Raw genomic sequence first — 22690 nt, forward strand, 5'->3', positions numbered from 1 at the left:
CGTCATCATACGTAAGCACGTTTCATCCAACAATATAATTTGTGGCCACCTAGTGGAATCTTTAATAAAATAAACTTGAGTGGTTTGTTTTAATAGTGAGTATAGAAACAAACAAGATGTATTGTAAGAGTCACTTTATTTTTCATTAATATTAAAGAAGTGAAGTTGCCTTTACATGCTTAAACTGTTAATTTATCCATTGCATGGGTGGACCTTATCCTTATCAATCATCCAGACATTTGCCCCCCCCTGAGAGATTTTGCAGGAGCCGCCACTGAACTGCAATGTATGGATTTAAAAAATTTACCCGAAAAAAACTTTGGCTAAAACTTTAATTTGCTCACGTTGTGAAAATCTACTTTCACGCGCTGCATGTTGATGTGAAGCATCCTTGTATTATACGATTTAAAGTGTAAGTTAACTTGTTTGAACTGAAAGTAGATGCACATTTCTTTTTCTCAAGTGATGATGTAACAAACTGACCACTGGCGACCTTGTTTTGTACGTTACACTGAATGTCCCTTCATATAATTTTGTGGGCCAGAATGTGACAAAGCAAATGAGTGCTCATTTTCTCACATGTGACATATTACCCCAAATATACTGCATTGTTTTATTGTTTTATTTCTTATATCCAACCAACCTTACATTTCAGCTCGCGGTGTATTACGTGAACTAACGACAGTTTTAACTCTCACGCAAACATTGGCAGGTATCTCAGGGAAATATATAAATTTATTTTCACTAAATCCAAGATTGGAGGAGACCAAGGGCTTTTAATTGGATAAACCCACGCCCTGCCCTCGGGGTTTTAAATGCTGAAACCTTCACACGAAATTTGATTTGTATTGGCCACCCGGCCTGCATGTTGTGTTTTTGAAATGTCACACCTATTCACGTCAGGAGACGAGGTGCGACACGTCCCGAGGTTGTCAGCATTGACACGTGGTTAGACATCAAAGGGTACGTGTGTACGTGCATTCGCTCGCTTACATAACGATTCCCGTGCACATGATTCTAATGAGAGCCAAAGAACAGGGTGTTGCCGTATTATCACGACTACACTACACACTATTTCACCTGCATGGTAATTTAAAGCTAACGTTTATTTAAAATATTTTGGGGGGTGAGTGCGTCTTATAATATGGAGCATCTTGTAATCAGAATACGGAACTAATGACAGTTAGTTTGTGTGAAGTTGTGACTTCAGCGATAAAACGAATTTGCCAAGCATACAACAATCAGAACTACAGCTGAGACATCCGATTGCTTAATCAATGTCATGCCCTACCGGTTATCGGTTTGATGACTCAAATAATCAGACAAAACGTAAATATTTGAGCCAAGAGTTTAAACTTCGGGTCCCACGTGTGTCACTGAATGGGGGTGATGGACGGAGGCTTTGTGACGGAATTTGCATCGCCAGCCGCGTCACGCTGGGCGTGGTTTGTAGGGGGGAGGGTTTCCCACCTTCAGGAGGCAGGTTGTAATGGCGGTCGTCGTTTCCAAAAGGGCCCGAGTAATCGACCACAGCAAAAGTAATCTCCAACAATTTTAGTCAATAGAATTAATTATGATGTATCCGTCTCAGCTCTAAACAATACGGGTAGCCCAACAATACCGAACAGACAGCTGTCACCACCCGCGTGGCATCATACCACCTGAAATGTATGCGTCCGATGATCTTGTCAGGTCTCGGAAGCTAAGCAGGTTTCAGCCTGGATAGTGGCTTAGATGGGAAATGTCGATCGTGGGGATGTTTTGACCATACTTCACCCTTCTGGTATGTGCGAATTGGTGAAGGAGGGTGGGGAGGAAGGAGGCGCCAAGGCCGGTTCAGACCGTCGCTAAACCTTTTAGCCGTGGCCTGGAATCAAACTTCAATCGCCCGGCTTCATACTTAATAGTACATGGCACCTTATAACATCTACGTGTTATAATTAAAGTGATCGTTTAACGCTGCAACAGTGTATGAAGCTTGTTTTACATTTCGCTTACTGGCAACATTTTCATCCACTTTGTAATGGATAGTCATGCAGAGAATCCCACCATCTTCTCCAACCATTATATAAACGGAGTGGTAGCACCTGCAATCTCTCATTTACTTGATACAGCTGTCGTGGCTGTGACGGTACCACCTGAAGACGGAAGCTTGTGTTGCCTCCGAAACGTCGTGATTTTTACTTTCATTTTATTTTACTTTTTTTATGTTTATACCTACATGACCTTAGCGAAAAAACCTAAGAATATGAATCATTGCAGTCACGAAAGCTTCAAATCTAGAATGCAGAGAATCGTTTAGTAATGCACAAGGCAAGCCATCTCATTGTATTACGCAAGCTATAGCCAGCAAGCAGCGCAGCATTTCTCAGTAAACAGGAAACTTGATTCATATTGTTCTATTATGTAAACCTTTTTTGTGGAACTCAGAAGTGCTACACTTCCTTACAGAAAGAAATGGCTATTTGACCTCTTTCTAGAAAGGGCCTCCAGAAACAATCGATCAATCAATGAAACTCTATTGAATTTAGCACCCTTCACAAAGAAAATCGTCGCAGAGCGCTTCACACGACAAACATAACATGACATCATTAAATTATGAAATACGCAAAATAGTAAAAAGTGTATAAAGTTCAATATACGTCTACAAGAATCCCACTGACAATAATTGTGTGCAGATGGCACATGCTGTCACGAGCATGCACAGTATAAATAGGTTAAGGTGCAAGGGGTCGTTCATGAATGACGTCACGCACCTAGTGGGGGGGGGGGGGTCAGACATTTGTGATGATGTGTTACGAGGGGGGGGGGGGGTTGAGAAATGTGACGTCACATCAAAATGCGCAACTTTAAATAAATATAGACAACACGTTCTACTTAATTAAATAGACGTTTTAATAAATGTTTTCTCCGCCAACATCAGAGTGCAGCGCCACATTAAATACGCACTACAATCACAATAGTTTAAAGCGATTTGAAGCAAGTTTTTTGGGGGGGAGGGGGGGCAGAGCTTTGTGACGTCATATTTGAGGGGGGGGTCTGACTTTTTGTGACGCCGTGTGACGAGGGGGGGGGGGGTCAAAAAATCGTCCAAAATCGCGTGACGTCATTTATGGACGGCCCCCAACCCTAAAAATGCGTGCTCACGCCACTGCTTGCCCAAGGGCCTCCAACACAGGGACTTCCAGAAACCCACTATTTACAATGTATTTGGCCTACTCTTCCACTCCGTGCAGACGTCTTGGAAGATGTAGGAGTACCCACGATTTACCCCCACCGCACATTTACGGGCATTCTCGGCTTACGAACCTGATTCGTTCCTGAATCAAACGGTTCGTAAGTCGGAACACAATAATGCCCATACGGTCAGTGTCATGAAATGTGTGATGGTTCAACAAACAGGGAAGCCGTTGTTAAACTCATCACATCTCGCGGAGGATTGCTCCTCCGAACAAAATAATTCGGCGGTTCACTTTCCAAGTGCAAGTTTGCGGTTTAAGTCAATGTTTTGCTGTGGATTTCACACCTGATGACGATTGCTTGTGTTGCAGTCGAAACGTCGTGATAATTTGTATTGTTTAATATTTTTATTATTTTATTGTTTCCCTTCTACGTGACTTTTCCCGAAAGAACCAAGAATATCAATGTTATTTTTTTTTATGGAAACTGGTTCCTAAGTGGAGGGCAGTCTTTATAATGCTGGATGGGCAGAGCTGGTGGCAGGGGATCCAATGGTATATTTAATAAGTCATATTTTAAAAAAATCTTTTTTAAAAACACGCTTTAATTAAATGTACCGTACTCGTAATGGAAGAACTCCACGACTCCAGTAAGTGGGCCCAAAGCTTGCCATAACGTAAGGGACTGTGGGCAATTACAGCCAACGTCAGTGGAGCGTGGACAATTAGACCCAAGCCGAAACATAACATATCAAAAAAGAATGTTTTTAAATGTTTTTTTATAATAGAATATAGTATTGTCATCAGTATGACATAAGTATACCACGTTTGCAGTCGATACCACATTGGGAGGTGGGTAAAATTTGAGTTACAAAATTTGAGGATACAACAACAGACAGAGTGAAACATTGTTTCAAATGCCACCGCTGGGAGATCAAACCCTGCGACTTCTGCATTGCAAGTCAAGGTTCGGGGCCATCCATTTAGCGCGTACGCATGGAGGGGGCATGGGGGGTTAACCCAAATGCGTACGCTTGCGTATGGGGGGTCTACTGACAATGTTACGTACGCATAGGAAACGGGGGGGGGGGGGGCTGAAGCCTCGATAATAATAATTGTTTTTTTACCCTTCTATCTGGCAACAAGGGTAAAAAACCAATTATCATATTTTTACTGGCAAATGAGGTTCCCATTATATGAGTTATATGAGTTAGATAGTCCGGCGGTGGACTGTTTGATTTGCTTAAACACGTTAATATTATTAAACCTTGATCGTTTCTGCGTGGATGAAATATCGGCCGTTCTATAGGATTCGGGCAGGGGGGGGGGGGGTGCGTCAGGCGTACGTACGCAGGTGGGGGGGGGGGGGTAACAAGTACGCGTGTGTACAGGGAGGGGGGGGTCAAGTTGACAGAGTTGTGCGTATCAACTAAATGGAGGCCCCTTTCTTCACCAGGGGCTCACTGCAGGCAGAGTATATTCGCCACCTTTGGTTAAGCGCGGTTGGCTACGTACGATGGCAAAATAAGTTCAACATACACACATCCATATCCAATGGACATTATTGGCTAACAAATGTTTAAGAAAATCAGGCATGGTACCACCATGCTTTTTGGCAGTTTTCTTGTATAGGCTTTGAGGTTGTCACATGCAAGGAAATAATACATTATCAAAATGGGTACGCTTGGAAGTTGTTTTTTAAGAGTAGGGTGGTGTAACATTTATTTTTCTGCCCTGGTGCTCACCATACACGTGATCGTCTTCTGAGTTGCAAAAACGTAGCAGCAGTTGCCTCTCTTGCGGTAAGGCACCGATCTGCACCTGAACTCGAGTCTGGCTGATGCTATCACGTCTGTCAGCACCAGGACAAAAACATACTTTTCACCCCACGTACACCTTCTTACTCCCACCCTACCCTACAATTCCCATCACAAGACATTGCGTAATCTCTCAAGTCATGCATTTTAATAATGCAATGGTGCGATTAATAATTTAGTCGTAAAACAAAAAGGGGTTTTTGAAATTAGTTGGATTTATGACGAAAATTGTTCAAAGTTTGTTCCGGAAATGGAAAAAAAAGAAATCCACAGAGCGTGTTCTTTTCCTGGAACTTTTATAAAAAGTGAAAATCGGTATTAAAAAAAATCTGAACTGTTCACAAAAAAATATTTGGTCAGCATTCAGTGCGTCGTAAATGTTCAAGTGTGCCCTCAAATCCTGCTCGAAGTCATTGGTTATTTTGAGGACAGCTGCAGGTGATAGGTGATACTGGTAGGAACCTCCTGGTTACACCAGCCCACAGGGGATTATTGTGTCCGTCGTGCAGGGAGGGGCTGGGTGGGGAGGGAGGGGCTGGGTGGGGCTGGGTGGGGAGGGTAGGGAGGGGCTGGGTGGGGAGAGAGGGGCTGGGTGGGGAGGGGAGGGTGGGGAGGGTGAGGAGGGGCTGGTCACCCCGTGGTGCCCTTATAAAACTCAACGTTTAACCTACTCACGCCGGCTTGTGCCCGCCCTCACAGTCGGGCATATTTGCGGAATACACCACGCCGCCGTTGACCCTGGCCATTGACCGAGCAACCCAACGTTCCTACCAGCTCCCTCCGCAGGAATGTGTTTTCTGCTTTAAGAAATATAGCTGCAGCCCTAACTGGTAACACTCACCCTCTCGCCAACTCTAAAGCCATTATCTGCCGTTCACTGTAACGATATGATCATGTACGCCCTCGACATTGCTAACCCTCGTTCATGCCGTAATCCCATCACGAGTTCCTTTATGCGTCTCGCCTAACCCCCCCCCCCCCCCCCCAATGCCCTCATCTTCAATCTGCTCATGATCAAAGATAAATGTGCCAGGCTTCTCACGTGAACCCATAAACGAGACCTTAATACACAATTCCAAAGAGTTTACAATGATCATGCGAACCAAACCATTGTCAACTTCGATGCCATGAAAGCAAGCCTCTTTAATAATATATTTATCTACCATTGTCAATCTAAATTTCGATGTAATGCTTTAGTTACTGCAGGGATTCATGTTCTTGGTTTTTTCGGTAAAGTCACGTATAAGGGAAAACAATAAAATAATAAAACAATTAAATTCTCACGACGTTTCGATTGCAACACAAGCAATCATCGCAAGCGAAACGTCGTAAGAATGTTATTGTTTTATATTGTCAAACTACTCCACGTGGCCCAATGGTTAACTTACTATTTTTCCAATGTGACCCCCATTAATGATGGTTGATATCCATGAAGTGTTCTTTCACACTGCTCATGTTGTTCCGTTATCTTTAAACTGAAAACTCATTTATTTTTATCTGCTTTTTGTGGTTAGTTTGTTGTCTTTCACCCACACCTCCGTTTAGCACGGTTGGCTACCTACGGCGCGAAATAAGTTTAATATACATGATAGATTCCAACCGCACCTACGATTAGCACGGTTGGCTACGTACGGTGCGAAAGAAGTTGAACATATGTACATCATACTGGTAGGAACAAACTGGTTCCACCAGCACACAGGGGATTATTGTGTCCGTCCGTCCGCCGTGCATCCAAAAATGGGAGGGGTGGGGCTGGGTGGAGAGGGGAGGGGCTGGGTGGGAAACGGCTGGGTGGGGAGAGGCTGGGTGGGGGGGGAAGGATGGTAAGGGGCTGGGTGGGGAGGGGAGGGTGGGGAGGAGCTGGGTGGGGAGGGGCTAGTCACCCCGTGGTGCCCTTATAAAACTCAACGTTTAACCTACTCACGCCGGCTTGTGCCCGCCCTCACAGTCGGGCATATTTGCGGAATACACCACGCCGCCGTTGACCCTGGCCATTGACCGAGCAACCCAACGTTCCTACCAGCTCCCTCCGCAGGAATGTGTTTTAATGCGTTTCCCCCCCCCACCCCTCTTTCCTTCCATTATCACTTGAGGCATAATCCAGCTGACCCCCTCTTAGGATGCGCCCACCACACTCCACCTTCCTTCTCGGCAACTCCTACGAGTAGACATTCTCTCCCAGCACATCTTCGTTTTTCCTACCACACCAGGGTGAAGTGGTAGCGTGGTGGTTTGTGCACTGCGCTAAAAAAAACATTCTATAAACATAAAACATGGTGTAGTCATTTTATTTTCCAGCTATGTCAAATCCAAACCTAACTTTACAAGAATTTCAACGTCTTCACACTACTACAGTATATGTCCAGTACAGTAATGAATATACAGTTAATGGATTCACACTTTGGCGATTAATTTTCATGACCATGGCATATAGGTGATATTTTAGCAGATAAGCCAAAATGTGAATCTGTCGCCAAATGCAATGAACATATTAAGTGAAATGCACTTTATTTTACCGCAATTAGATAGCAAGAAAAGGCAAAATTCCACACGTATTTAGGGTGTTGCGTAACTGACCACTATCGCTTTGTTATACACTTCACGTTACCTGGATAGTTTCACAAAGGCTGTGCAAAAGCAACTAACGAAACATGTTTAATTCGACCTTGGTTTTTAACATCAATGTTATTTTAAATCAGAAAAATGTATTTAGAATTCTTAGGGCTTTTAAAGCATAACAAAAAATAACTTACAGCTGAACTGTAGGTTCATGTGATGATACATTGGACAGTCACTGCACAACATCAACTCAAATTATTTCACACTGGTACAGCTGTGCAGTGGTTAGCGTTTTCCGCTGCATGCTATTCTACACGCAGTCAAGAAGCGTGCATAAATACAATTATGTAGACCCCGTTTCCATTGGGCCGATAATCACCGCAAACGGCTTTTCTGTTGTAGAATGTACATTTCTATGACATTGGTGTAAATGACTATCAGATCTAACATGTGTACCCAATAGTCTACTCCTACAGGTTGTCGCAGTTAATATCCATTCTATATTTGAAGTTTTCGTGACTGTAAGGATCCATCCTCTTTGGTTCTTTCGGTAAAGTCACGTAGGTGAAAATAAAAAATAACTAAATTAAATCACGACGTTTCGGAGGCAACACAAGCTTACTGTAGTGGGCCCACGACAATAATTTTGTTTTTTGCTGCGGTTGTCCCACCTGATGACGGAAGCTTGTGTTGCCTCCGAAACGTCGTGATTTTTAGTTATTTTTATTCTCATTTTAATTTTTTATTTTCAACTACATGACTTTACCGAAAGAACCAAAGAGTGAAGTTAATATCCACTTTACAACAGACCACTCAACTCCCCCAAGGTGTCTCCCCTCTGTGTCTCAATGGTAAAGGTGGTAACTACGAGGTCTAGTAAAGCTGACAAAGACATGAAGGCCAATGTAAATGCTTGTTTCATTTCAAAACTCTGAAATACCACCTACGCTGGTGGACTAAGGAACAACACGAACTCATTAAGCCTGCCACGGAAACAATCTGAGCAACAAAACCATAAATAATGTATACAACTCAGAACGCCACTGAAGATTTATAATATTATTTCACAATGTGTTTTTAGTACTGGAATGAATAACTTGTTTTGACCGCAAATCAAGCTCAATAGTTTTACATTCGGAACACTAACATATGGCCATATACAACACGTATATTATAACCTTTTTTTAAATTTCCCAATCATTATTTGGTTGAAGATTCAGCAGGCAAACCACTCTGAATCCCTCCATAATATTTCAACATTTCACAAATAGTGCAACTGGATTGAAATAAGAGCCCAATAGGACATAAATTAACAATGGTTCTACGTGAAGAAGTCATGAACCTCAACCAATGTGGGGTGGGGGGGGGTAAGCGGTATATTTAAATATATATTTATTTTTAACAGTAATCCTCAGTTTGCCTGCTCATAGAACCGTCAGTGTCACCTTATTTAAGCAAGGAATTGCTGGGCTGGGGACGCTAATTCCAGACAAGTGCGACCACCACAGCAAGCACCACGGCACAAACTGCCAGCACCGACAGCACAGCTGGGGATCGCAGTTGGGCCACAGCGGCGTGGAACGGGCAGGCGGCGCCAGCGTTGATGACATCTGCAACAACAACATTTAAGACGGGGGGGGGGGGGGCGGGGGGGGGAAGAGTGTCTTGAATTAAGACAGTAACAGAAAAGAGACTCGGCAGCATACGTGCAACGCTTTAACTACGCGCAGAATGTAACGTTCACCCCATTTTTCCCCGAAGAACCACACAGACACCGGTCAAATGCTCTTGCGCCTCAACAGGTTCCAGAATGCAGCAGTGATTTGATGGGGCAAAGCGTTTTCCACGCTACCAGACCAAGTTCCTAAGCAATAAATGCACAGCGGCTGAGCAAAAAAAAAAGTCATACATTAAAGCTAGATTATGTCCTTTGGCTAATGTAAATAAGCAGCGCCCACCACGATCATCAAATTTGCAACAATAAACTGATTGATGTGCATCTTTAAAATGAACACACTGTCAATGTTCAGGCTTGCACAGGCCCGGAGACAAGCATTATTTTTGAGTAATACATTTTATTTCTGGCATGAACCCAACTGGGATTTTTTAAAATTTGATTGAAGACCCCTAAAAATTTTTTTACCGGAGGGTCTATCCATTAATTAAATTGATTCCAGTTGCTCGATTCTTGGCCAGACAAATCAACGCTCCAACAAGACAACCTCGTCATGCACCATGCATTGCATGCATATCACACTGTTAATTTTTCATAAGCACAGATGTGATTTATCATCACATCTAAGACCGCAATCAATGGAAATGCAAGGAACAAGAAGAAAACTGACGAAGCCGGTCTTTCACATCAACACTTTCACAAGTGGCATTCTGTAATTAGGTGCCCACATGAAGAACTGCTGCTGGTTAATTAATTCAAGCCCTTTTTTGTATTTAAGTTGAATACTAATGGGATATATTCTCCGATTCGTAATGAATTTGCTTCATGACATGAATGCGAGTGGCAAGGAAGAGTGAAACCAATGCACTGTTATGGTTCATAAGAACCAGCACCACAACAGCATTATCCTACCCCTTTTTGGTTCTTTCGGTAAAGTCACGTAGAAGGGAAATAATAAAATAATAAAAATAAAACATAATAAAATACTATTCTCACGACGTTTCGGCCACAACGCAAGCAGCCGTCCTCAGGTGAAGAACAGGTCTGTCGGAAAGACAGCATCTGAATGAGGCTGCTTGCGTTGTGGCCGAAACGTCGTGAGAATTGTATTTTATTACGTAAAATTTATTATTATTTTATTATTTCCCTTCTACGTGACTTTACCGAAAGAACCAAGAAGATGAATCCCTGCAGTCACGAAAGCTTTAAATCGAAAAGCATTATCCTAATGACCCATTTCCTTAAACAGACAGAACCAAGAGCGGCCTCAGAGTGGGGAGAACGATGTCAACGTTTGTACAAATAGCCGAACTTCTTTCGTACGTAGCCAACGAAGGATAAAATAAGTAGTGTGGAGATATAAAATAATAATAATCGAATTGACCACCTCGTAAATATATTTCATGCAAAATTACACAAACCCCCAAATGGATCGATAGGCCCTTGTAATGTAATATTTACCTTGGGCGGCATAGTAGGGGCATTTCCGCAGGTCTCCAGTGCCAGTCGTGCACCGACATTCCAGAATCCGAAGCCTCCTCTTGGACCGTCTCACCAATCCGTTCCAACTCGTCAAACACCTGCAACGACGCAACGTGAAAAATACCGCTTGGTATACATCATGATTACGCCAGTATTTTGGGGGTGAGTTTTCTCACCAAAGATATCTTCCATTGTGCCGTCACCATCAAAGCGCTGGATGAGCAGCCAGCAACAGCATACCTGGGTTCAAAGCCACACGCTAGCACTCTATGCAGTTTTGCAATCTCATTTGTCACCAACGTACAAACCCAGCCTTTAATCGCTGCATAAACACACGGACAAGACTGAGTGAATGAGTAGACATCCTTCCGTATGGACAAAACGTGGCAAAATAATTCTAGATTTGAAGCTTTCGTGACTGCAAGGATTCATATTCTTGGGTTTTTTCGGTAAAGTCACGTAGGTAAAAAATTAAAATTAATAAAAGTAAAATAAAAATAAAAGAAAATCACGACGTTTCGGAGGCAACACAAGCGTCCGCCTTCAGGTGGAACCGTCACAGCACGCTTGCTGTATCAAGTAAATGAATGAGAAATTCCAAGAGATTCGACCCCGTATATATACTGGTTGAGGGGGGAGGAGCCAGGACAGGCCCCCTTTCTATTATTATGGTAAGTTTAGTGCGGCTGAAACTACGGCTAGTCTACATAACAAAGGACTGAGCCGTTGTTATGTAGACTGGCTGAGAGGGGGGGGCGTTCCAGAGTTGTTAAAGTGCAATTTTTTACCTACGTGACTTTCACGAAAAAACCCAAGAATACGTGGCAAAATACAGTCTCCACTCTCGACGTCCACGCCCTTACCTCGATGTTAAAATGGAAAGCTCTGTTGGCCTCGCTCACAATGCGCTCCTCTCCCTTGGGGTCCAGCTCCAGGCTGTTCATGCGCGAGCGGTACAGCTGCTTGAACTTGCCAGCGTTGGTGACGTTGTCGAAGGTGTAGAACTCGAGGCCCTCGCCGCTGGCGGGCAGGTGCAGGGCACGCTGCGCCACCTTCTTGAGGACCTGGCCAGCCCGAGAGGTCGCCCATGTAGCGCGTGTAGGCGTGGGCCACCAGCAGCTCCGGCTCGTGCTCCCCGATCCACCGGATGCGCTCCACGTACCTGCAAGAATGTCACTGAAATGCACTCGGAGTGTAATCATTTAACCCTGGCCCGTTCCGATGACGTACGTGTACATCATAAAAACGAAACCGGAAGAAAACTAGAATTAATAATAAATAACTCAATAAAATAACTATATCGGTGCCGAGGCTGCCACAAGGCCATGCGGGAGGGTGTGTGGCACATTTTAACGCCGGCTATCATAGAGTGCGGTCGTCTCGCTGGAGTTCTCTGCGGTGAGTACAATGTCTTTAAAAACAATGGCGCTATGCCTCTCTTACAATGTTTGTGAGGGTAATGCGTTCATTTCGTGGCATTGTATTTAGTCACTTCTACAAGAGTTACGGCAACTTGCGTTATTACAGGCCAGTTGTGGCATGAACAAACATATATGTACATTACTCTGCACAAATGTAGAACAATGGACATCAATGTGTGTGTGCATTGTGCTAAACACAAATTACAGTAAAACCTTGGATTGCGAGTAACTTGGTTTGCGAGTGTTTTGCAAGACGAGCAAAATTTTTAAATAAATATTAATTTGATAAACGAGCGAGGTCTTGCACTACGAGTAGTACGTGTATACGCTTTGTCTGCCAAGCGTCACGTGATCACAACTGATATACGCCTTTGGATTACAAACACGTTTCCGGAACGAATTATGCTCGCAATCCAAGGTTTTACTGTAATTAACTTGTGACTGACTAAATGAGTGGTTGCCCGCCAAAGGCATGCGAAACTCAAATTCATCCCTCATGAGGACATGTCGAGTTGAACTATAGACACGTGACGATGCATGACTGCAGTTCCGTTAAATCATCAAGGGGTGGCATTCCTATATCATTTGCCTTTCATACCGTTTTTTCTGACATTTGCCACAATTATTTCCAAAACTGTCTATAGCTTAAAAAAAAAAGACATACAATATAACTGGTCTTGGCCAAACATCCCAATGTTGAAAAATGACCTGCAAATTACTCAATCGGGATTCCATCTACCAACGTTCCTGCCGACTGCAAAATAAAAACTTGGCAGGACCCTCATGAAAGAGAGTTTAGAGCCTCTTTGAGGTTTTGCCCGGGTAAACGAGCGGTGAAAAATGAGTAAATAAATATTGTGATCACAGGAAACATATTAAGCGCATAAGTATGCAGGTAAAGCGACGTGATCAAATTCTTAGGTTTTTTTCGGTAAAGTCACGTAGGTAAAAAATTTATAAAATTAAAATAAAATAAAAATCACGACGTTTCGGAGGCAACACAAGCTTCCGTCTTCAGGTGGAACCGTCACAGCACGATAGCTGTATCAAGTGACAGCTGTATCAAGTGATACAGCTATCGTGCTGTGACGGTTCCACCTGAAGACGGAAGCTTGTGTTGCCTCCGAAACGTCGTGATTTTTATTTTACTTTTATTAATTAAAATTTACCTACGTGACTTTACAGAAAAAACCTAAGAATATGAATCCTTGCAGTCACGAAAGCTTCAAATCTAGACGCGATCAAAGCCCGAGTACTTCTGAGCGGCGTCGGAGCAGACGATCTCCTCCCGCCACCGTGCGCCGTAGAAGAATTGCAGATCCTTCTCCAGCGCGGCCTTGCGGTGCAGCTCTGCCGGGAAGTAGAGCGGAGCGAACACGGGGTTGTCCTTGTTCCTGTCCATCTCCTCCTCCAGCGCCGTGTACACGTGGTACAGCGCCACCGTCGCCAGCTGCATCATCCCACGCGCCGACACCACCGCACCCCCCCCACCCAGCAGCACAAGCAGCGGGTTCACAGACAGGACGCGAGCCAGAGTTGGACGTAAGAAAACAGAGATGGAGGGACATCAACAAAACAAAAACCTAACTCGCTAACGTGCAACGTAGGCGAAGGTGTCCGATTCAAACGATACAAAGACATTCGAAAATGGAAACAAGCGAGCAGGTGGGAGCATCAGGGGCGAAAGGGTCCCTCTCGCGCAGGAGGGATGAATGGGACATGAGAGAGGACAATGCCAGCCTTGGTTTGAAGCAAGCCAGAATATTTAACAATTGCGAATAGGTTTGCCTTGAAGAGATGTTTCTTGATTCTGCCCTTGAGGAACTCCTTCACAAAGTGCGTGTTCTCTGCCTTCTCATGAGATTTCTTGGTGCCCTTCCATCAACTTCTCTGACAGCTCACTGCAGAACAGCGCATCAAACGGGATGAACGGCCAAGGTAATAATGCACATTTCATACAATCACAAGTTAAATTACAAAAATAGCCAAACTAATTTGAGTTGTGAAACATGTTCGTAATTATGTTTTATTATAATGTATACAGCCTATTGTTGTCGGACAAGTTTTAGTTTTTTTGTGTACTTTTTATTTCACCACGAGTTGAAATAAACCCATTGAGGCGCAATAAACACTGCCTCTTATGCAAGGGTGATGTCTATTACCATCAAGGACAGAAGTTTTGTATTTGTAAGCGTCTTACCTCAGTCTACCTACTGCTGGTGAAATTCCTTGTATTATTAAAAACATGAATCATGTTGCCTCACTCGTAAAATCAAGAGACCCTCAAGGTCAGTGGTACCACATTAAAACCACACTTGCCGCCGTAACTATAGGGGATGCACTGAATATGCAACTCTTTCAAATTAGGTTATTTGCCGGCAATTTTATATTCATTAAAATACAACTGCAGAGATGTGTAAAAAACAAACACGGACATTGAATTGTGAGTGTAAAAACACTTTAAACCATCACATTGTGACCTGCTGCACTTGTGACGTTCAACCTCGGTCGACATCGGGAGGGTCACGCGCGTTGAGGCTCACGGTCAGAATGCACTCTGGGAGGAAGACGTGAGGTGGGAGATGGCAGCGAGGTAGCTGAGAGAGGGAACCGAGTCCGGTGAAGGAGGCAAGTGAGCAAAAAGAGGGCGGAAAGATTGGTGTGGAAGGCCGGAGAGTGAAGCAAGGAATAGGCAGCGATGGACTGGAACAAAACAAAAATCGGCCCAGGCATTTGTAAACACAGCGGCCCAAATTGCCATGCGATCTAATTGGGCCCATTTGTGGCTGGGTCCAAAAAAAAAAAAACAGGGCCGGTGAAAAATAATCTTTGGGGCTGCCGAATATGGGCACTTAATGGTAACTGAGAGTGTAAATAAGCAATGAACCGTACACCGTAGGCATGGAGAAATTGTGGCTCTCAGCTGCCTAATGTTTGGTGTGGCCACCGTGAGCTTACTTACACTTCAATCTTAATTTTGGAGCTTTCGTGACTGCAGGAATTATTCTTTGGTTCTTTCGGTTAAGTCACGTCTAAAGATAAAATAATAAATTAAATAATAGCATATTACGACGTTTCGATTGCAACACAAGCAATCGTCATCAGGCATAAAAGAAATAGCAACAAAAATCTAACTAGAAAACTATAGACAGACGTACAAGCAGACAGACATGCTTGTATGTCTGTCTATAGTTTTCTAGTTAGATTTTTGTTGCTATTTCTTTTATGCCTGATGATGATGGCTTGTGTTGCAATCGAAACGTCGTAATATGCTATTATTTAATTTATTACTTACACTTACTTACTCCTCTTCGCTCCCTGTGGAGCACGAGGCCGCAACAAGCCCACGCCATGCCGGACGGTCTTTAGCAGCTTTCTCTGCTTCACCCCAAGACAGGCCCATGGTCTTTAGACCGTGAGCTTCAGGATCAACGTTGATTGGTAAATGTATGGAATTATCGCACCCCTGATATTAAGCGTATCTTGCATATTTTGGTCACACTTAGGAGAACCTACGTAGGTCCAAATTGCATTGAACGTTGTATAATTAAAGGAGACACCACACTCACTTATGCTGGCCTCTCAGTAGAGGGCGTCATAAGAGTAAAGCGTTCAAATGTCCGCATGCAAGATTAAATGATTTGGGCTGTTACGCCTCCTACAGGTATTACATGCAGACAACAGATCACCCGTTTTCTAAGATAACCAATGCGCAATTTGCATTCCTCTGGAAAGGTTAAACAGTAGTAGACTCTCGATTATCTGCGCTAATGACGGGGAGGATGGCCTCAAATAATTCAAAATCGTGAATCCAAAAATATAAATTTTCTGCGGATCTCTATATCAAAAACCACTAATATCGGTAATTATGTTTAAGTTTCTCTGCCATCGTACAGTTTCGTAAATTAAAACTCACGAAATAAATGACCGGTTAAATCGGTCAAAATGAAGCGCAACTGACGATTTTTGATCGTTAGCTCTTTCGATTTAGAACGAATGCTAACCATCGACCAATGCGCGTGCTCAGAGATAATATCACTTTCCTGCTCCCCGTGCAGACGACACGGCCCACTAAGTGGGCAGCAGCGCCACGCCAATCAAGATCAATTAAACGCCGCCCACTGTTGTAAAGATATGCAACTACTGTACTGTAGAGGTGATCACGTGGATTTTGGATTAACCGGAACACATATTCGGTTTAATTTGGGCTTGACAGAAAATCCATAAGTTATTAATTCACGTCAAAATCTTCACAATTTCGACGTAAATTACGTCAAAAGTTCCACGGTTAATCCGCAAATCGGATAAACCGCATTCGGATAAACGAAAGTCTACTGTATTTGGCTGGTCTCGATCAAAATAACCCATGACCCCCTCAATAACAAGCTGGGAATATGACACTGTACGGCATTATGAGCAATGCCTATTAATAACGATGTACTGGGAACAAAACGCATACCTGGGAGATAAAGGTTCCTCACGCTGCTCGTCCACAACAACAGAGCCATTCGCCTTCTTGTAACCAGCCTCCTCCTCCACGGTCACTTCTCCACCTTCTTTGTCAGCCATCGCACGTCTGGAATAAGAGCTACAACAGAAAGCACAAACTTTGTTTTACAGAGCTCTCAAATCGTATACGAGGTGAAGGGTATTTATACCACACAGATCCCGAGGCAAAGCCATGTTTTGAAAGCTGCCGCCTCAGAATGCCCCGCACGATGGTAACAATGGGAAAACAATGGCCGAGAGCCGCAGAGAATTTTGACATCTCATTGCAGACCCAAACATTGCGCTTGCTGGCTTTTTTCACATTCCTCCTCGAATACGCTGGTGTATCCGTCAATCACGTCAGAACATCAACAGGCCGATGCGCAACATCTCCTTCATGAACGGGAAATTTCAGACAAGCCACAGTGGTGCGACCGTGTCCACCCAACCCAAACTATGGACCATACAGTACATCACTGTTACTCTTTGTTTTTTTCGGTAAAGTCACGTACAGCGAGGGAAAAAAGTATTTGATCCCCTGCTGATTTTGTACGTTTGCCCACTGACAAAGAAATGATCCAGTCTATAATTTTAATGGTAGGTTTATTTGAACAGTGAGAGACAGAATAACAACAAAATCCAGAAAAACGCAGTGTCAAAAATGTTATAAATTGATTTGCATTTTAATGAGGGCTGACGTTTGGCAACTCGAACCTTCAGCTCCCTCCACAGATTTTCTATGGGATTAAGGTCTGGAGACTGGCTAGGCCACTCCAGGACCAGCAAGCAGGGGATCAAATACTTTTTTTCCAAACTGTAGGTAAAAAATTATTTGAAAAAACAACTAAATTAAATCACGTACGTTTCGGAGGCAACACAAGCTTCCGTCTTCAGGTGGAACCGTCACAGCAAAATTACTGTATCAAGTGATAGTTGTTTTTTTCATTTAATTTTTCACCTACGTGACTTTACCGAAAAAACCAAAGAGTATGAATCCTTGCAGTCACGAAAACTTCAAATCTAAAATCGCTGTTAGTCTGCACTCCTGCGAAGTTGGAATAAGACAAACATACACTAAGTCTCTGCTGAAGTCCGCTCGTGGCTAGCAGACCTCAACACAGAGGTCGCAACCGGGTACCCGATACCCGTACCCTACCCGATACCCGGCTACCCGGCCGGGTACGGGTACGGGTAGCCGTTTGCGACCCTGGTGCGGCCGGGTACGGGTAGGCCGTGAGTCACTGGTGAGTAACCGTATGTCACTCATTTCGGGTAGGGTACGGGTAGGGAACGGGTACCCGTACCTGGCCGGGTACGGGTACCCATTTGCGACCCTGGTGCGGCCGGGTACGGGTATGGGTAAGAAATCAAAACCCATTTGCGACCTCTGCCTCAACATTACCATTTAACTCCTGAAAATATTGCCATAGAAGGGAATTGGGGAAATGTGTGAGCAGAGACGGAAACAAAACAATATGTAAACTAAAAAGCTACATCGTACAAAATGTGTTCACAAGCAGAGCTCTGAGGCTGCTGTACACACGCTTCTATCAAACAGCTACTCGGCACAAAACATCCACACGTTCATTTAAACAAAAACGAAACAGCACAACATGCATTATATGTGTGCAGATACAAAGCGGCTAACAACAAACCCTAACTCAAGTACTCATAGTGAGATAACAATGTACTGTAAAGTCCATAATAGGTACACTCATTCATGGGATTGGCCAGATATCCCAATGCAGCATCCCTCCTGAAAATCTAATTTTGAAACTCAGTGAGAATTTCGTGTATAAACAACGGGCATTCTTATTTATTATTATGTTACAAGTTGTACAGCTGATAGCTTTACACCTGATCAACCATGTTTGTACAAAGTGTACAAACAAATTGTAACACGGGACAATGTCTGATCCAAAAATGCATATTAACATTTGGTGCGCTGCATTATATCAACAAGTACAATTCCCGGCAAGTGATAACTGAACCATCATGGGCCCCACTCTTCACCATTCCTTCATGACCAGCATGCTGAAGTATGGTCAGTCCCACCACCCTCCTCCCATTACCAACACAGTGTGGGCAGACCTACATTCAGCAGTGGATTTAATATTCGAAGGTGGTTACTGCGGGAGTCATAAGTATGCTCCAACTTACTCCCAACTTTCATCACCGAAATGGCGAATTATGACAGCCTTCTCCGGCCGTAGAGGCTCCACATCACTTTCTCCACGTGACCATCTTGAATCCAGATGTCACCAACATTCATTGCAACTTGTCATCCCTTTCACAAAAACGTGTCCATGCTTGCAATTCACACACTGTACTGTTTAGCACTGCATTGCATACGCCCTTCTACGGCACCGGTGTACACTTCCTCGATTACATTCAGATGTCTACACTCCTAAGCTTAAGTCAATGAATCATAATTATCTTCAGATGATTAGTTGCCCTTTGAATGAGGGCTCCCCGACGCAGTGCGGGTTAATTGGCCATACTTCCCCACGCTGGTCAGTGCGAACTGAAGGCAGGGGAGCACACACTGAAGTACATTTCAATGAATATGCTGCAATGCTTTTATGCAGCCCACAATGTAGTCTGACAGCGACCTATAAACAAAGCTATTATTTGTTTAATAATAGCTTTGTTTATTAGGGTCAATGCTTGGTAATGTTGCAACACTGCCATCTGCTGCCAACAACGTAACCCAGATGCATACAGTACTGTACAGTACTCCAAATAATGAATGCATTATATAGATATGTACACCAATATACTTGACTGTAGTTTTAAAAAATCAATATTGGTTCATCGATTCGCCTCCTCGCGATTCAATCAATTATCGATTTAACACAACCGTGAATGTAGCGGCCTCTAGCGGTTGCGTGGTGGTCCCTGTACTGCAATCGTAAAAAAAAGTATGTTAACAAACACATCGAGGGTTTAATGAAACAAAGTAACTTGTACTTACCATGCCCGTGCTTAATTTGTGTTTACGATTATTTACCTTCGAAAAAGATCTGCCCATGTCTCGCACACCCCAGTTGGTGCGTGCACCACATGTTTAAAGAACCACTGCTTTAACAAGTTCAAGTTTGGTTTGCTTTACCAGGTGATAATTCAAAGAGACCATGATAAAGAATCTCGTTTGCAAGCGGGAATCTGGGAGACAAATCACAAGCGACGAATCTTCACGTGCGGTTCTACGCCTGTGTCGCGACCTCAACAATCGATGTCGATCGACATTAATCTATTAAATAACACTATTCGTATCACGTATGCTGCAACGCTTAACATTCTACTCGCCTATTTGGTAATGTTATAACTCCACAACGACGCTCATTAATACGTCGAGTCATTTATCGCAGAAATGTTGCTGTCGAATTAGCACCCCCCCCCCCCTACCCTCATATCCTTTTGTGCCTTTAACATCTGGGCAATTCACCGGCATTGGTTCATGTGAGCCCTGACCCTGCTGATGAGAACACTGAAGGTCGAAACCGGCCCCCAGACGTTTGCTTGTGCTGCTCAATCAACGCTGAATTGATCGCACTCGCATGGGGAAGGCAGGCCGTGGGGGCCGGATGGGCTGCGGACAGACTTACTGAAGGGCCTACATTATCGTCCACTCATCTTACTTCACCGTTTATGTATTCTCCGCCACGAAGATCACTGGTACGTTGTGGTCGATCAGCACCGGCAACGTAAAGCAAGCGCGTTGTTGGTGACACTAGGAACTGGAACAGCTGCTTGTGTTGTGGCAGAAACGTCGTGAGAATTTTATAGTTTTATTTGTATTATTTTATTATTTCCCTTCTACGTGACTTTACCGAAAGAACCGAGAATATGAATCCCTGCAGTCACGAAAGCTTTAAATCGAAATTTTACTGCATATAACAATAGGTTTTACCCTTTGTGGCAATAAAACAGGTGTTAAGATTCATAATATATATTTTTTGGGTCAGATAGAGCAGCAGAGCAGGGTGACGTCATCATTATGTGTTAAGATGTTAAAACAATCTTGATTTGAAGCTTTCGTGACTCCAGGAATCCACACTCTTTGGTTCTTTCGGTAAAGTCACGTGGGTAGAAAATAAAATAACAAAAATTATTTTATTTATTGATTCCTTGCAAAATGTTTCTGTTGGGTGTTTAAACACACTCTTTATTTTATTTTATATAAAAGAACCAAATAGTATGTTAAAACACCCAACAGAAACCTTTTGCAAGGAATCATGTCTGTAAAAACCACACATACTTGTGGCGAACATACAAACAAAACAGATGCTCTGGTAGTAAATGCATTGTCTTTGGAACTAATTGGTCCACAGCAGAGGCAGCTTTCTTTAGAGCAAAATCTCAATCGGTGTTAGATCAAGTTCATTTATTAGGTATAGCCCTGTGAGCTCTTGAATCGGGTGCAACCGCAAAAAACAAAAACATGAACAAAAAAACATCTTAAAGTGACTATATGTGACTGAGTGCAAACAGAAAATCCAAGAAAAGACGGCAAAATATTGCAGAAAAACATCGCAACAACAACGGCACAACACCGCCACGGCAGAGAAAGGCTAATTACCGTCGTTCGAGAGGCGTGGAAATATTTGACGGATTGTGATGAACACCAGATAATAACGACGACGACGATGATGATGTTGATGACGACGATGATTGTAAACCTGAACGTACCTCACCGTGACGCTGCGACTCTTCAAGACCTCACGCCACACGCTGGGCGCCCCGGAGCCTGAATAGCAACTCGGGGGGGGGGCCCGGAGCCTGAATAGTCGCTCTGGGGGAGGGGCCGGAGCCTGAATAGCCGCTCTGGGGGAGGGCCCGGAGCCTGAATAGTCGCTCTGGGGAGGGGCCCGGAGCCTGAATAGCCGCTCTGGGGGAGAGGCCCGGAGCCTGAATAGTCGCTCTGGGGAGGCCCCGGAGCCTGAATAGCCGCTCTGGGGGAGGGCCCGAAGCCTGAATAGCCGCTCTGGGGGAGGGCCCGGAGCCTGAATAGTCGCTCTGGGGAGGGGCCCGGAGCCTGAATAGCCGCTCTGGGGGAGAGGCCCGGAGCCTGAATAGTCGCTCTGGGGAGGCCCCGGAGCCTGAATAGCCGCTCTGGGGGAGGGCCCGGAGCCTGAATAGTCGCTCTGGGGAGGGGCCCGGAGCCTGAATAGCCGCTCTGGGGGAGAGGCCCGGAGCCTGAATAGCCGCTCTGGGGGAGGGCCCCGGAGCCTGAATAGCGCAGAGCGGCTCGATCCGAGTCAGCGTGCGCACTTAAAGCGAGCGACGCGGACTCTCCGTCCACAAGCCACCCAACTCACCGTGTGTGTGTTTATACGTACGGTACGTGTGTGTGTCCTTACAAAGGAAAACTACCAGTGAAATAATAGGCGACGGTTTCGTGCAATGGGCCTGCAATGGCAACGCAACATCAATGTATGTGGCCATGTCGGTATTTCAGAATAAGTATTTATACTGGAGGAATCCGATGAGCTATAAAGATATTTTTCACAGATGACCAGTAGGGGTGGGTAAGAACGTTACAACAACAAACAGTAGAAAAACACGATAGCAATGCAAAGTACAAGAAAGATAAACAAATCACCCAAACACAAATAAAACAAAACCATCCCCTACTCTTAGGTTTTTTCAGGTAAAGTCACATAGGTAAAAAAATCAAATTAAATTTATAAAAGTAATAATAGAAATAAAATAAAATTATTTCTATTATTAAATAAAATATTTAATTTATATTATTACTTTTATAAATTAAAAAATCATTTTTTACCTACGTGACTTTACCTGAAAAAAACCTAAGAGTATGATTCCTTGCAGTCACGAAAGCTTCAAATCTAAAACCATCCCCATCCTACCAGGCAAAGCCCACTGAGGTATTAACTGATTTGATCAGAATTGACCTGGCCACAAATGATAGCTCAACAAAGTGGACCATCATTTGGACATTTATAGCACCAAAATAATCTCAATGCTTATATCTAAATCACTAACCAACGCCGCAGTATCATCTAATAATCGTTGGCAAGATGTTAACACATCCTCGCCTGGTAT

At 43.8% G+C, this 22690-nt stretch overlaps 1 protein-coding gene across 1 annotated transcript; it reads right to left on the reverse strand.

The window, feature by feature from the left end:
- Positions 1 to 7268: 7268 nt before the first annotated feature.
- On the reverse strand, positions 7269 to 21435 carry LOC133340629 (heme oxygenase 2-like). The gene is given in 10 exon segments (XM_061549007.1): positions 7269 to 9165; positions 10692 to 10734; positions 10736 to 10810; positions 11576 to 11782; positions 11784 to 11874; positions 13390 to 13583; positions 13922 to 14008; positions 14010 to 14034; positions 16593 to 16721; positions 21314 to 21435. Coding segments are annotated over 9 exon segments (963 nt in total). The 5' UTR covers positions 16703 to 16721; positions 21314 to 21435; the 3' UTR covers positions 7269 to 9034.
- Between the last annotated feature and the right edge of the window lie 1255 nt (positions 21436 to 22690).

Source organism: Lethenteron reissneri, chromosome 10 (assembly GCF_015708825.2).
Source record: "Lethenteron reissneri isolate LAM-NWPU_2019-01 chromosome 10, ASM1570882v1, whole genome shotgun sequence".
Taxonomy (NCBI): Eukaryota; Metazoa; Chordata; class Hyperoartia; order Petromyzontiformes; family Petromyzontidae; genus Lethenteron; species Lethenteron reissneri.